The sequence below is a fragment of the Phyllostomus hastatus genome, unplaced genomic scaffold (assembly GCF_019186645.2).
Source record: "Phyllostomus hastatus isolate PE091 unplaced genomic scaffold, TTU_PhHast_1.1 phas_scaffold_46, whole genome shotgun sequence".
NCBI lineage: Eukaryota > Metazoa > Chordata > Mammalia > Chiroptera > Phyllostomidae > Phyllostomus > Phyllostomus hastatus.
In genome coordinates this window covers 34,220,028-34,235,846 of record NW_025334032.1, presented here as the reverse complement: position 1 = coordinate 34,235,846, position 15,819 = coordinate 34,220,028, and the positions used below count along the sequence as shown (strand labels likewise).

Here is a 15,819-nt window from a genome sequence, read left to right as displayed (position 1 = left end):
ACTGAATGTGCTTCATCAGCAGGGATGTGTATAGGCTCTTTCCATTTATCAGCTTTGAAAGGGAAAAGAGGACTTCGTCCTATGACTGTGGCTCTGAAAACTCAAGGCCGCTCTCCCGCTGGCAAAGAGAGAGGCGATTCCTGAATCCCCGACTGGACTAAGCGGTGCGGTTAAGTAAGGAAATCTGATCTCCGGCTGGTGCTTGCTCTGAGTGCCCTCATTTCAAAGCGTACTCAATGGAATCCTCGTATCCCCCAAATTAAAACAGAAGAGGTTCCCAGTGCTGGCAAGCTGTGTGTGTCAGTGCAGGTGGGGGTGCCTTCCTGTTAGAGTTGGGGGGGTTCTCCCACTTCCGCACATAGCTAAGGCTCAGTTCACGTCCCTACAAGGCCTGAACCTTTGCAGATCGAACCCCCTTCATTCCAATTCCAGATGCCCTGGGGCCTTGACTGCTCTAAACCATGCAAGTCTGCGGAGGACACTACACCCTCCGTGCGGTTGTACCTGGCTCCTGCATTGTGGCTTTCTACCACCAGGGAAGGGCTGGACTGGGGTTTTAGGTCCTGAACACATTCTCCTCCTTAGTCAGAACCAAGCCTTTAGAATCGAAGGGCCCTGATGATGACCTTGTCCAATGTAACTAAGTATCTTTCTTATGTATGTAAGTAAGTATTTACTTATTGGGAGCAATCAAAATCCCATTTGTAGTTTGGTGAGTGTGGCACTTAAAATTATATAAGATCAGACGGAAACAATTTTTGTACTGTATTTTTTAATCATCCGTAGATCAATCTCTTGTTATCTTGGTATACTCGGAATTATCACAGAGGAAATACGGAGAGTACTTTTATTCACTACAGAACATTAGCTGTCTGATTTGCTACACAGAGAAACTAATGCTTCTCGTTTGCTTCTCCAAGGAAACAGACAGCCTTCTAAAACTACCTCCCAGGGTTGGCAGCTGCGTGCTGAGGACTACATGGCTGGAGGGTATACAACAGAGCACACAGAGCGCATGCAAAAATTAAACCGGCATCTCTGAATTCATGTAAATTGTGTGGCACTTACGCAGTCCTCCAGAAACTGCATAAAGTGGTGGTCCCAATCTTGGTGTTTATGATGCTCGTCACTATAAAAGTTACAGTGGCACACTGGAAGGGACGAATTAAACGATCTGAAATGACACTGGCACCAGGGTTAGTTACTGCAGTACAGCGCTGGGGCACAGTACCTCTTAACACACGCAAGGGGATGCAGCTATTCGTGGCTCGCCCTTCGGTACTGGGTCACTGGGAAGCACTATTGCCTTTTATAACTTCACAGTCATATATTCACGGGGTAAACTTCTCGTGTGCACAGTCTCTGATCTCAGCTTGAACTGCAGCATGCGGCAAGTCAGCCCCGTGCCCTGCACTGCGTTTCCCTACTGCACTAGCACAGGCGAGCCGGCAGTGACTGTACGTACGTTCAGCTGCAGCTAAAGCAAATCATACGCTGACAGCCCACAGATGAGAGACACGCACCACCCCTGCTAGAAGACACAGTATAGCAGAATAGTGCAACACTATACCAATGCCACCTGATTACATACTAGGCGTATTCATTAATGTAAGTGGGAAGTACAAAAAATGTGTACAGAATTGGAGAGAGAGTCATCAATAGGCATTTGGACTGAATCTCTTCCTCTGCTGGGTGTGTGAGCTGCTTCTCAGGTTTCCTGTCTGGCTCTCTCCCCTAATTAATGCTCTTTGCTTTCATTTCCTAAAACCATTTCGCTTACACAAATCTGCAAGCAACACAAATACCTTTCAGTTCATTCAGGAACTGTGTTCAGTCCCTGTGCTGTGGACAAGAATCTAGCTCACGATTAAGACCAGGGGTTACTGATGCAGCCACAGACCCAGGGAAGCATCTCCCACTCTCCCACCAGCTCACGTTCACCCAGTGCCTGTTAACACGCTTCCTTGCTGGCATGTTGCAAAGTCTCTACCAGTGAGTATCAGTGCTCTGGTTACTCAGAAACTGCTGTTGAATTTTAGACTGTGTGCACCAGGTCATAGCTCTTTTTTTTAATTGATTATTTTATAAGTATATCGGGGCAAATATTTTATACTCTAAATTATTCTTTTAACCTTCAAAGGACTTCTAGAATTAATTCTGTCACCTAATTCCTTATTACAGGTGATTGTATTCCCATGTTTAGAACTTTTGAGAAAAAGACATTTGATTGTTACATTTGTGCCTTAGTTTGCTAAGGCTGCCATAACGAGGCACCATAGCCTGGGAGGTTTAAACAATAGTTCTGTATTGGGCATTTTCTCACAGTTCCGGAGGCCGGGAATCCAAGATCAAGACGGTAGCAGGCGTGGTTTCTCTGGAGGCCTCTCCTCCTGGCTTGTGTGGATGACGACGACCATCTTCTGCGGGTTTCTTCACTTCGTCTTCCATCTCTATGTGTCTGCACCAAATTTCTCAAATCACATGAGATGAGGGCTCATCTTGAAGACCTAATTTGAACTTAACTATCTTTATAAAGGTCTATTGCAGAGATTTTCAACCGTTGTGCCATGGCACACAGGTGTGCCACAAGAATTTTTAAGATGTGTAATACCTGATCATCTAGTCAGGGGCACTGGCCTCTCTCTCCTTAGACTGTCACAAACAAAAAAGCAAACAAAAAACCCACCAACAAAACAACAGGCATCCAGTGTGAATCAATCAGACTTACACCTATTCTGGGGTCACATTGGCAAAAATATATATTTTTTGGTTACCGCAGTATTTACTAATTAGTTTACGTGTGTCCTGGGATGACCAATGTTTAAAACCGCTGCTGCGGCCCAAATGCGGTCACATTCTCAGGTGCTGAGGACCAGGGCTTCGACATATGAATTTGGGGGGCGGGGTCACAATTCCGCCCGTAATGATGTGAAGCTAGAGAAGTATTACAAGCTTATTTATGACCATCCGAGTGACCAAATAACGTAAAACTAAAGCGGATAAAAGGTCACGTTCTTGGAGGCTGGAACGTCTTCTGGTTCAGGGAAGGCTCCAGTAAGCAAGCCCAGTAAGCCGGCGCTCGCCCCTTGCAGTAAGAGGGTGAACTGAACGCGCGCCCTGCACCTGGGCTACAGCGCCGCCGCCGGCCAGGCCGGTCACTGCGCTCCTGCAGTTTCCTGTAGGTTATCTTCAGATCAGAAGAAAAGGAAGCCTGCCTAATAGAGCCAAGAAGCCTTTTAAACTTGGATTGAATGAATTTGGATATCCTAGGAATTCATAACCTGGTCCTTGTGGGGGTATTTTGTGTGTGTGTGGGGGGGTAAATTAAATTCTGGGTCTTTAGAGTGTAGATTCAAAACAGGAGTTCAATGGCCACATCGGTAAATGCTCAGTCCTTATTGCACTTGCAATAAGGTGAGACTGTGTTTGTTGAGGCTGGTTCCTCCCTCCTCCCTGCTGCCCTCCCCTCGCAGGCTCCAGGACCCCGCAGGCTCTCGGGTTCCCCGCACATCTCCACGCTTCTTTGCTGGTTCCCATGCATCTCAACTCTCCCGAGCTCTCTCTCAATCTCTCAATCGCACGGCCTGGTCTCTGCTTAATTCATGTTTACTCCCTCGGTAGAACAAATGTGTCCAGTGTCAACTCTTCGAACCCATTGATATGCTGAAGACTCCGAAATTCATTCCTCTGGTTCAGACTCTCTCCCCAATGCCAGACTCACACCTGCGACTGCTTGTTCGGCATCTCTCGGTCAAGGCCAACACAACCCGCCACTGGCCTCGGGTCACCCCACGTCTGCTCAGCTCCGTTTACCTGCAGCTCGGCCTCTGGGCTGATCTCCGTTCCTCCGGTTGTTCGGCCAAAACGCTGGCACCGTCTGGGCTCCGCCGCTTCTCTCACAGCTCACTTGTCTGTCCGGAAATTCTGCTGTCTCCGCTTCACCGCCACACCCGGACTCCGAGCACCCTCACCATTCCCAAGGCCCAGCCCCACCGTGTGCCTCGCCACCGTCGCCCAGCTGGACCCAAGAGGCAGCCTTGGTGCCACAGCAGCCAGCGCGACCTTTTGAAGCATCAGTCCTGTAGCTCATGACTGTGCTCCTCAACACCCGGCCGATGGACCTTCATTTCACTCCAAGTACAAGTCCCTTTTGTACCTGCACTGTCTGACCTTGTCGCCCACCTCCCTTCCCCTTGCTCACTCCGCTTCCAGCCAAGGAGCTCTCACATTCCACCGCCCATGCCTGGGCTGACTCTTGCCTCTGGGTTTTCAAACTCCCTGCCCCCCCTCTGCCTGAGATGCATTTCTTCCCACTGCCATTGTGGAGTCTTCAACAACATATCTAAAATGATCTAAGAGAACTAACATAGTAAGTGCAGCATATTTTCTGCCCGAGTGCCTCCCAAATAAAAACAGATTTTGTAACCTTTCAGGCACTAATATTTAGGATTGAATTCATCCCAGGGCATCTGCAGGTCATTGCTCCAATTTCGTGACCTCCCCTCCTGGCCACCACCATATTTACCATTTAACCCTTTCCCTGGCATTCCCAGCCCTTGCCTTGCTGCTGCTTTGTGTGGTGGCACTGATGACCCTCGGACAAATCACGTAAGCTACTTACTTACGTTTCCTCTTTGTTCTTCCAGCCCCTAACGAAAGTGTAAACTCCAAGAGTCGTTAATACATATTTTTGAGTGAATGGAAACATTAAGAGTATTCAATAAACTACAGATGGTACAAATGCACTCAGATCTTGGCTTTCGTAATTATTTGTAATATGCGAGTGTGGGGGCCTACAGTGAATCCCTACCCTCTACCCCCTTCCAGAGGACACACTGCTCTTAGTTCTATGGACCTTAGCTTTTAAGTATGTCCCAGTCCTAGAGTAAGCTGCATTTCATTTAAAATATTCTACAACTAAACCCTTGATGAAGTCAAACTGGTCCTTGCCCTTCATCCTTTCACATGAACTGACCTCCTTGGAGATGCCCTTGATAATCACTAGTCACAGTTCAGGAGATAAATCCCTCACTGGCTTTCTTCCCAAAACACCGCACACGTAGCTGTCCACTCAGTAATAAATGGGATCACGAGTCCACCTCCGCAATTTCAGCTTGACTTTCAGTCTAAGGCTCATAAATGGAAACCTTTTACTTTCCCACACACGGTATCAGATGCCTCTCCTGCAGCTCAACATCGAACATCTGCTATCGGCTGTTTGGGAGCAGGCTGCCTTCCCGCCGAAGTCCTCCCGCTGTGAGCGCTCTGAGCATCGTAGACACCGCATTCCAAGTCACACCGTCTCGCATGTCCCTGCAGATCTGGTGCAAGGACATGCTGCAGATTCACCGGCCTGCCTAAAACCACTCTTGGGCCCCCAAAAGATCAGGGACACACATCCAGCTGACTTTAAGACACCTCATTCTAAACATATCCTTGAAATATGGCAAAAAACCCTTTTTTCAATGATGCAATAACCCAGAAACAGAAATTCAATGTTATCTGCATATAATAAAATAGAGTAGCATGACAAGGCATTCCAGTTTGTCAAATTTCACGGAATTATAATCAGACAAATCTATAAAGTTCTTGGAAATGCATGAACTGCTTTTCTAAAAAAGATTTTATTTATTTATTTTTAGAGAGGGGAAGGGAGGGAGAAAGAGAGGAAGAGAAACATCAGTGTGTGGTTGCCTTTCACATGCCCCCTACTGGGGACCTGGCCTGCACCCCAGGCCTGTGCCCTGACTGGGAATCCAACCTGCAATGCTTAGGTTCACAGGCCAGCACTCAGTCCATTGAGCCACACCAGCCTTGAACAGCTTCCTACGGGCATGAACAGCTTCCTACGAGGTTTCCATCTATTATAAGATGAACGCCAAGATAAACTGCCTTGAAACTACTGTACTTTCTGGGTATTTGATTTTAAAGGACTTAGAGAAAAAGGTTTCTTGACTGTGGCTCGGTATTTGCTTTGGTAAGGCACTACTCCTGACAGCTGCAACGCTAGTGAAATAATACAACGAGCTCAAGTTAATTTACGTATCGCGGGAATGCTTAATTTACACTCCACAGGAGCAGGAGTTTCAGGATATTATGGAGAAATACTGGCAAGGAAATAAAACTCAGCCATCTTTATAAAAGCGCTTGTCCTTCATTTGCATCCTCAAAATGTGATCAGCAACATATCTAAAATGATCGAAGAGAACTAACATAGTAAGTGCAGCATATTTTCTGCCCGAGTGCCTCCCAAATAAAAACAGATTTTGTAACCTTGCCGGCACTAATATTTAGGACTGAATTCAAAAGGCACAGGTTGCAGGTTCAGTCCCCGGTTGGGGCACATTCCGAGACGACCCATGGATATTTTCCTCTCACATCGATGTTTCTCTCCCTCTCTTTCTCTCTCTCTTCTCCTCTCTCTAAAAATAAATAAAACATTTTTTTAAAGGCATAGTCAGCTGAAAAGTCAAGTTGGGAAAAATGCTATACAAGTGTCTCAAAATGTGACATCATTTTTAAAGGAAGAATTTCAGGCAATCATAGCTGGTGACTTCATCGGTACCATATGCTTCTCAAGAAATCAGGTCACGCACGTACCTCCTCCCGCGCCTCCTCCCCCCACCCCACTCCCTCCCTGCCCAGCCAGTGCCCTCCCCTCCACTCTCAGCATTTGACTGAGATAACAATTAAGATCTTATAATCACATTACGCTTAAAGGAATTAGCAAAAACATTTCGACGACTTTCTAATGGACTATTAAGAACATTAACCCAACTATGTTATACTCTGTGATACACCTAAATGCTGATATAAAGTCATAGGGTTCCACATAATATGAATGCTGTCTTTCTCAATAATCTCTGGAAAACTGGTTTCCCAGCAGAGAGCATTAAGCGTCTATGCCATGTTCTAATCTATCGTTTTCCATGCTCCAAAAGACAGTATTTGTACCGTCATCACAAACAGTGCTGGCGTCTCGGGGGACCCATGAACTCACCACTTCCTAGGGAAGCGAAGGCTGAGAGAGGCGATATCACACTCAAAGTATATGAAATCATCGGTATAAAGGCTAAAACGACAAGTCATGATTTCATTTTTCCGAGAAGAAAAACCACACATTTCCCACCAATAAAAGCAAGTGAAACAAACACATGCAAAATGAATGAGGATCTTCTCATCCAGAGCCCCATCCATCCTAATCTCTGAAACGCACTGATCTGGTTTTTTTTTCCTTCCTGGCACTTTTTTTCTACCACAGAGATCACACGCCTGCTGCTGCTGAGCGCTGGTGCTTGGACATGGGGACCAGACCACAGGGACCAGGGGCTGCCTCAGGGCTCTGCGGGCAGGTGACCAGGGCCACGCCCCCCGAGTAACATCAGCCCAGCTTCATCCACCTCCTCTTGGCTTCTGCCCCTTTTGTAAGCTAGTTCTCCAGCCTCCCCACGGATTCACGGGGTTGTTTCAGGAAGTTCTCTGCACCCCGCTCAGCTTCACCCACTAGGTCCGGGCCCCCAGCAGAGAGCACAGTAAAAGTCCCCCAAGAAACGAGGGAGCTGAATCAGCCACCTGCTTGGTAGGAGGGGCAAAAGCTGCTGGTCACAACCTTGCTCTGAGATATTCATATGTGGTAAGATTTATAATACATTTAGAAATTCAATACTACGGAAGTGCTCGCCATCAGCTCCTTTTACCTGCTTTATTGATTTTCTTTTTTTTTAAATGTTGGTCCAGCAACCAGTTCACAGGCTCCTTGGAGTGGAGTGTTCTGTTTTCTACTTTCCTTTCCTGCTGCTCTGCGATGGTAGTGGCATTCCGAAAGGTGACGACCCCTCTCCTCAGGCCCAAGTCCGACAGGAGGTTTCGGGTTTTGTTGGTATTACTGTTGTTGTTTGCTTGGTAAGGTAGCTTTTGTCTTTTTTCTCCCCAGAAGCAATTTTTTTTCTTGGCAATTAGTCAAAGACCTCTATTCAGTTCTCTAAAACACCGCTGTGGACGAAAGTGCCTGGCACAGGGGTTCAGTAAATGCTTCTGAATGAATCCCACCCCAACCCTTCCGAGGCTAACCTTTCTCTAACCTTGTGGAAGCGCGCCTTCCCTCCAGACGACTAACCATCTTGATTTAAGACACTGCACCTTCAGATCAGCTTCTGTTCATTACCAGACACACCCGAGCAAGGACTTCATTTAACGGCATGGATGACAATCTCGGGAAGCACGTGAAAGCAAACTTTTTTTTTCAGAGCAAACCTTAGTTTAAATTGAGTTTTGAGAGCTCGATCCTATTCTCTCACCTATTAGCTTTGTGCGATTGCATGTTTTCAGAGGAAAAAATGGACTGAATGCTACCCCAAAACCAAAGAGGTTAATTCATTCAACATTTATTAAGCACGTCTATGCGCTTAGCACTGTGGTAATTGTTTTGCATGTACTATCTCTAACAGGATTTAACAACAGACAATAATGCTGAATTATCATATATATATATAGAGAGAGAGAGAGAATTTTCTGACACACTAAATGGAACCAAGATAGTATTAAGCAGCCCTTTTTTCTTCTACTTTCCCAGGGACCATTTATATTAAAATCAAATGGCTGCACAGACCAAGAATATGGAGCATCTCATATTTTATACATTTGAATGTTAAATTTGAAGCTATGCTCACAGACTTTAAAGTTTTTAAATATTTGACAATATCAAGAAAAGTCACAGAAGTAATATACTTTGCACCATTAAAGTCAATAAGAAAAAATTCTTAGTGTTTTAGACAGTAAACGTTTTATATGCATTGGTTTTCTATGTATGTGCCCTCATCTCATTTAAGACTATTTTAATAATTATAGATAGTAATCTGTATTCTTAAAGCAACCTGTCTCGTTTTCTTTAAAGAGTTTCAACGTCCTGCATAATTGTGTAAACAATACTCCACCAACACCAACAACACACCACTTTCTCTGAACGGCTCAAATACACTTCATGATAAAAGGCAACTTAGAGCCCCCCTCAGTCCCCATCCTTGAGCTTGCACTGGCCTTGGATTAACTATAGATCAGAGCTTAACAGTACCCAGGTAGGAGGTTTTACATATTTTGTCCTAGGGATATTTGTTTCTTTAAAAAGGAAAGCAGGATTGTGCATCTCCCAACTGATCCCCAAGTATGCAGACTAACTCTTGCAATTCTTGGACATCGTCAGTAATCACTGTGGAAGATAGGACGCTGCAGTTATCTGAGAGGGTTCTTAATAAAGACTGCCAAACTGTGAGTAAATAAATCCCCACGGTTCCAGTGGGCTGACCTCTATCTAACTAACACACTCCGAAGTCAGCACTCTCCTGCCCCAGGGCCAAGTCCGGTTCTGCTAGCTGCGTCTGTGGGTCAAGTTTCACTGGGACCCAGGCACAGCTATTTGTTCCAGGGTCGTCTGAGGCTGCTTTTCCGCTGCAACAGCAGAGTCGAGCAGTCCCGGGCTGCTTAGTGAAGGGGATACCTTCTGAGAAATGCAACGTTAGGCAGCTCTGTCATTGTGCACACGTCTTCGAGTTTTTACCTACCCAAACCTAGATGGGACGGCCTACTACACACCAAGGCTACATGGTGAACGGCCTACTGCCCACAGGCTCCCAGCTCGGACAGCACGTCACTGAACAGAACAACACAAGACTGAAGCAAGCGCAAGAGAAAATGAGGCATGGTTAAGTGAGGGGGCGTGTGTGTGGAGGTTTCTCGTACTATTCTTGAAACTTCTCTGTAAATTCGAAAGTATGACAAAATAAAAAGATTTCTTTAAAACAGTTAAAACAAATTTAAATGTTAGCAGTTAAAAGGGAAAACTCCGGTTCCCTTCTTCCACGAGTGAAGTCAACTCACTGTCTCCCATAGCGGATCTGCGGCCCAAACAAACCGCGTCCAGCCTGTCTGTGGCCCCAGGCGTGCCTGAGGCTGCGGGCTGCCTCCGCTCCCTCCAATGCTGCAGCCCCCAGCACCAGCTTCCAAGTGCTGCCCTCTGAATGTATCTATCTCACTTGACGGAGCACAAGCTACCCAATAATTAAAGGAATCAAAAGACTTTAAGACAAAAGCAGCTGGGGTTGAGAGAGCAGTAGGAGGGAGAACAGAGGGAGGGGGGCAGGAAATAATATGAATAAAGAAGCCCAGTTAACCAACACACTAGACAAACATGTTCTGAACGCTTGCAAGTATCAGCAGTCCTATTGGAGCTTTTCTCTGGTAGAACAGGAAGGCAACTGACCCCAAACACTTGACCTTCATACAATGTATGTACCTCCCCTCTAGTTTTTACATACATGTATTTCAAGAAGAAATATGAGTTTATTTTTATAAAATACAAACACTAAGCAAACATCATGCTAACTGACAAAGTGCCCAGAGGGCCACACACATCCACGTTGTTAAATATAGAAACTAACTGTAATGAGAATCATTATCTCCAGTTTCCAAGGATACCAAGGATAAGCACTACTCCTAAATTGCAGTTCACTCAGCAAAGGGCACAGGGTAATTTATAGTCAGGGTCATCCCAGCTGACAGCAGATGCAGGAGGAGGACCAGGGCAAATCACTCCGATTATTCTATTCTTTTTTACCCAGTCCAGTTCCCAGCCCCCAAACCTCTACTCTCTGGTCCCAACCCTGGCCAACGTTTTATAGGTGAACTATGGAAGATATGACTATAAATAGCAACTTCCAAGAGAAAAAAAAATCCACAAGGGCGAGGCAGTCTGAGATGTGATTCCTGCTGGGGGTGGGGTGGGTGGGTAGGAAAGGCTGGCGCTGGCATTTGCTTTGTTTGTGAAGAGGAGAGGAGGCTGGTTTGGGGTGTCTGCCACAGCAGTCGCCATCTTCCCCAGAGTCTGTAAAGAAACTGTACAGTTCATGTCCACGTCCTACCCACCCAAACCTGCCCAAGCTTTCAGAGCTCACCTCTCCTAAACTGCCATCGTCTCTAGAATCAAGCTCATGTTCAACTTATTCTGTCTTCGAGACTCTGCCATCTGGATCTTTCATACAGTTACTTTACTATGTGTTTCTACAGCAATAAAAATACAAAAACTACTTTCTGACAGCCTTGGAGATACTGCCTCTGAATCATGTATTGCTTTATTCAAAGCCATTTATGGATTGCCTTTGACGTGACAGGCGTTGTGCCAGGCTAGGCAGGCAGTAATGAGAAGTCGTGTAAGACTTCATTTCTGATCGCCAGGTGAGGGTTCAGTAATAGGCCGTGCCGCTTAGGCAATTCCGAACGAGGTATTCTCCCTCTCAGTCAAATCTCCACTGACTAAAATAGGCATGAAGATTTCATGGGCACTTTAGGTTTATCTTAAACGTATATAAAATATACAGGGTGAGGCAAAGGGGGGTTTACAGTTGTTCGTATGGAAGCAGACATACAGGTCATGAAAACAGTAACATGAGAATCAATTTTGTGTTTCACATACAACTGTAAGCCCACTTTTGCCCGCCCCACACATAAAAAAAATCCTTCAAATATAACAGCGAGTTTCCAGTGAGTCCCACCCCATCCCCTGACTGTTACATGTGCATCTCAGCCGGGGGCAGGGGAAGCTGTAAGGACAGAAAAACTGTCCCTCCGTGCCTTTCTGGGCTTCCTCCTGATGGGTGAGAGACGTGGTATCAAGCTAAGCTTCTTAGCTTAACGTGGCGATGCAGGAGAATAAGCTGCCTGTGTTGATAACCAGCGTCTTCGGTTACTCCCTTCTTTTGCACAGTTACATGAACTGAAACTGCCCACTGCTTTTATGAGGGAAAGGGACGGGATACTACAAAGGCTTCCAATTGTTATATAACACAGACAGAATATCTCAATAAAGCAAGCTATTTTACTAGTAACAGTTAATACCAAAATCAAACATGTTTCTGAAAACTTTCTTCCTGTACATTTCACGTGACTAATATATTAAGATGCACTGTCTTCACGATTTCAGTACAACCCAACCCCTCCCTGTTAAAAAAAAAAAAAAAAAAAAGACTCACCCTGGCTGGCGTAGCTCAGTGGATTGAGCACGGGCTGGGAACCAAAGTGTCCCAGGTTCGATTCCCAGGTAGGGTACATTCCTGTGTTGCAGGCCATAACCCCCAGCAACTGCACATTGATGTTTCTCTCTCTCTCTCTCTCTCTCTCTCTCTCTCCCTTCCCTCCCTAAAAATAAATAAATAAAATCTTAAAAAAAAAAGACTCACTTTGGTTCTGAAATACTTCTAAATTCAATAAACAAAGGAATAATGTCGACTTTTTAAACTACACAAATGGGGAAGTTAGTTCCCCATTCTCTTAAAAGTTATGTCAGTCGTTATTTTTTGTGGATTACTCTGACCTCTACGACCTCAGGATTGAGGTGAGATGCCTCAATCCTGAAACTCTGAGAGGGCTTATGCAGAGCAGCTTCCACTAAACAGGCCATCATTTAACCTTCCTCCTGGCCCCACCTAAGGCTAGTCTGTGCTGGCTAGACAGAGAAACAGGCGTTTTCTTAGAAGCATTCACAAGCCACGGGCCGACAACAGAGATCAGCTTTCACAAAATCTCTGCCTGCCTACCTGAAGGGACGTGATCACACTCCCTCCCTGTGCACAACCAACTTTATTTGTTTATTTACTTATTTATGTTTGCAGTCTTCAGCATAGAAAGTACCTTCCCCAACCATTCAGGAGACCAGCACTTTGGACTTGAGCCACTTGGCTTTCTGGATAGAAAAACCTCGGCTGTCCACCTCTTTTCTTCTGGTTTGTTTGCTATTAACGTCGAAATCGTGCCCGTGTCTTCGACCACTTTCTAGCAGCTCCCCCGCCCCTATCTCCTCGCAGGCACAAAGTGTCCAACTGGCAACCCTCCAATCCTAAAGGCGGCAAAAACGCCCCGAGCGCTGCCACCAATTTTTCAAAAGTAGATGAAGGACACCCAGCCAGGGGCAGCTGTGACAACCAGGCCCAGGCACCGCCGCCTGCGCGGCTGCGGTGCGGCTCGGGTCCCGGGCCCAGCCTCCCGGGCGCACCCGGCGGAGGCCGCCGACCGCCGCGAACTCGGGTCCCCGGGCGCCGTCCGGCTGCGGCGGGGGGTGTGGCCGCGCCGACCGCGGCCCGCGGGGGGCGAAGGGGGTGTCGGGGCTGCGTGTTTGCTGGGGTGGAGGCGGCTCCCTCACCGGAGAGTTGCGAGGGGAAGGGGGCTCCCCGGGCCGTGTCCGGCCGCGGGGCCGGCGCGCAGGCAGCCAGTCGGGGCGCCGGGGGTCTCCGGGGCGGGGCGCCCGGGGTCCGCGCGTCCCGGGACCGGCGCGGGCGCGGCGCGGGGGTCCAGGCCGAGCGCGGCGGCCGCGGGGCGCACTCACCGATGCACAGCTGGATGGCGTAGGCGTAGTAGGACCAGCCGAGCAGGAGGCTGATGAACACCACCGGGATCCAGTACAGCACCCGCCGGCACCGCCGCCTGACGCTGCCCGGGCCCGAGGGCGCCATCTTCCAGCAGCATCCACCTGCCCGGCTCCGCGGCCGCCGCCCGCGGGCCTGGCTCCGGGGCGGGCTGGCCGCGCCCGGCGTCCCCGGCGGGACCGGCCCGGCGGCGGCGGCGGCGGCGGCGGCCGGCTGCGCTGCGGCCACTGCGGCCGCCGTGGCGCTAACTCCCCATCCCGCAGCCCCGAGCCGGCGCCGCGGACTCCCGGGTCCTCAGCCCGGCGGAGCGCTGGCTGCGCGAGGAGGGCGGGCGGCTGCGGGCGGCGGCGGGAGCCCGCGCCCCGCCCCTCTCGCCCGCCGCACCCCCCCCCCCCGCGCGGCCGCCGCGGAGCCCGCGGCCCGCTCTCGGGGCGCTCGGGGCGCCACCGGGCTGCGCACCTCCGCCGGGACTCGGGACCCGGGACCCGGGACCCGGGGAGGGCTGGAGGCGGGCCCGCGGGGCAGGTGGGAGGCGTGTCGGGTTGGAGGCGGGGCGGCCCCCCCGCACCGCGGGCGGCGGGCGAGCGCAGGTGCAGAGCAGACCCCCGGGAAAGCGCCGCTGGAAAGTCTCTGGGCGCCAAAGCCGAGGTCCACGGGTTTGCAAAACTGTCGCTTCCACTTGTGGCTGCGGGAGAACAGGCGTGGGCGGCAAGGGCGGGGCTACCTCCGCGTCCCCCGAAACTGCGGGACTTGGGCGAGAAGGCTGCCCCACTCCCGGGCGTTTCGGGGTGCGACTGCGCCACGAAGGGGGGTGCGGGGCCGTCCGGCCTGGAAGAGTCTGGGGACCGAGGAAGAAGCACTTTTGGTTGAGAATCCAGGGACCATCGGAGTTAAAAAACACAAATAATTTGCTCTGAGAGTGTGAACTCTTCAACGAAGTTATTTCGTGGTTGTAGGAGTTCCCAGCGCCCCCTTCCGAGGGTCGGGGGCTCCTCCGCGTCCCCTTCCCGGCCCGACCTTGCGCGGTGCTGAGCCCAGCGCAGAGCTGGCGCTCAAGTGCTTGTTGGGAATCCTGGAAGGGACCCTGAAGGGACACTGGAATTAGACCAAAGCCCAGGGTTTTGGGTGGGTGAAACGGGAAAAATACAAATGCTCCTGACGTTTTCTTTTCTTTTTTCCTTCATGTGATTATGAATGCACCTGATTCCTCACGAAACGTTCCAGTGAACGCAGCGTGTCTGAATTATTTACATATTTACCATGTATAATGGGCACAATTTTACTTAACATCAATGGATATGTATATATTTACAACACACAGCCACCATAGTGAATGCAATTACCGCATTCATATGGGGGATGAAAAAATAAAGTAGAATTTAAGAAATACTGTTTTGCATCAATTTAGTGGAAGAAATCTAAGCTCTTATGTGTTTGCGATTATCTTTTCCGTGACTGGATTAAACAGCAAGCTAATCTCTCCTGAAATAGCTACTGTATTACACACACATCCCAAATCTCTGTGCTTCTGTTTAAAAAAGTGTATGGAAAACGCCAGTCAAGTTTCTGTGGGACTTGAAGTAATCGAGATGAGAAAGTTTGTGTCTCAATGAATCGCTTCATTTTGTTTGTGAGTGCCTTTTAGCCGATACCGGATGCCCTTCGGGGTACATGAGTGTAAACACATACCTTCCTGTGGATGAAAACCTTATATTCCCAATCAGGAAAGACTAAAACCAAGAAATAAAAGTCCCTGCCAGGACTGAAATACCCTCGCAGGGACGAGCAAATCTGTGGTTGAAGGCCACTCGAGACTATTACGGGATGGACAGGAAGGGCTCCCGTTGCCCGGAGTGGAAGGAGCGCAAGCTGCGCCTCTCTAGGTGGTGGATGCTGCGGGCGGGCGGGCGCCCCGCTGCCTTTCTCCTTCCTCGTGGCCTGACCTCATGGCCTGACCTCATGGCCTGACCGGGTCTTGAGGTCAGAAAGCAGTGACATTCTCCACGGTGTTCACATTCTTTACCCTTTGGGGAGAATATGCAGGTGTAACATTTTTGCAGGGGGCTACATGTTTTTTATTAGGTATGTAAAATGTTATTGAATTGTTCATACGTATTATAAATATTTGTGGAATAATTGCAACCTATTTTTAACCATTTTAAGAGTGCTGGTGTTACTGAGTTCTCCAAGGGTATCTCATTTTTTTTTTTAAGTCGAACTCAGGAAGAATTGTCTCAAAAGCCACACAATGATAGGGTTTTTCTCTGCATGGTCACTGATTAGACAGACATGGTATGGGTGTACACATGTTAGCTTTTTGGTGAGTAGCCAGTCTCTAAATACTAGACTTTGATGAGAATGGAAAAGTAACTTTAATTTGTAGGAATGGAGAGCCATTGACTTTTTGAAA

General features: G+C 48.4%; 2 protein-coding genes across 2 annotated transcripts in view; both read right to left on the bottom strand.

The window, feature by feature from the left end:
- Positions 1-13,646, bottom strand: part of ZDHHC2 (zinc finger DHHC-type palmitoyltransferase 2) — a 54,500-nt gene extending 40,854 nt beyond the window's left edge. Inside the window, exon 1 of the mRNA XM_045821193.1 lies at positions 13,370-13,646. Within this exon, the coding sequence (XP_045677149.1) occupies positions 13,370-13,496 (127 nt within the window). The 5' untranslated portion in view covers positions 13,497-13,646. The remainder of the gene's footprint in view (positions 1-13,369) is intronic.
- Positions 13,554-15,082, bottom strand: LOC123807430 (sterile alpha motif domain-containing protein 1). The gene is made up of 2 exons (XM_045821249.1): positions 15,062-15,082; positions 13,554-14,129 (listed from the first exon to the last, which is right to left on the bottom strand). Exons 1-2 carry the CDS (start codon positions 15,080-15,082, stop codon positions 13,704-13,706), a joined length of 447 nt encoding a protein of 148 aa, XP_045677205.1. The 3' UTR covers positions 13,554-13,703.
- Between the last annotated feature and the right edge of the window lie 737 nt (positions 15,083-15,819).

What these genes read in the sequence shown, in the direction of transcription:
- LOC123807430 (XM_045821249.1), bottom strand. Translation starts at nt 15,082, where the DNA reads ATGTACCCCGAAGGGCATCCG. An exon ending in TGTACCCCGAAGGGCATCCG is followed by an intron (nt 14,130 to 15,061) that starts GTATCGGCTAAA and finishes ACGCGGAGGTAG; the next exon opens with CCCCGCCCTTGCCGCCCACG.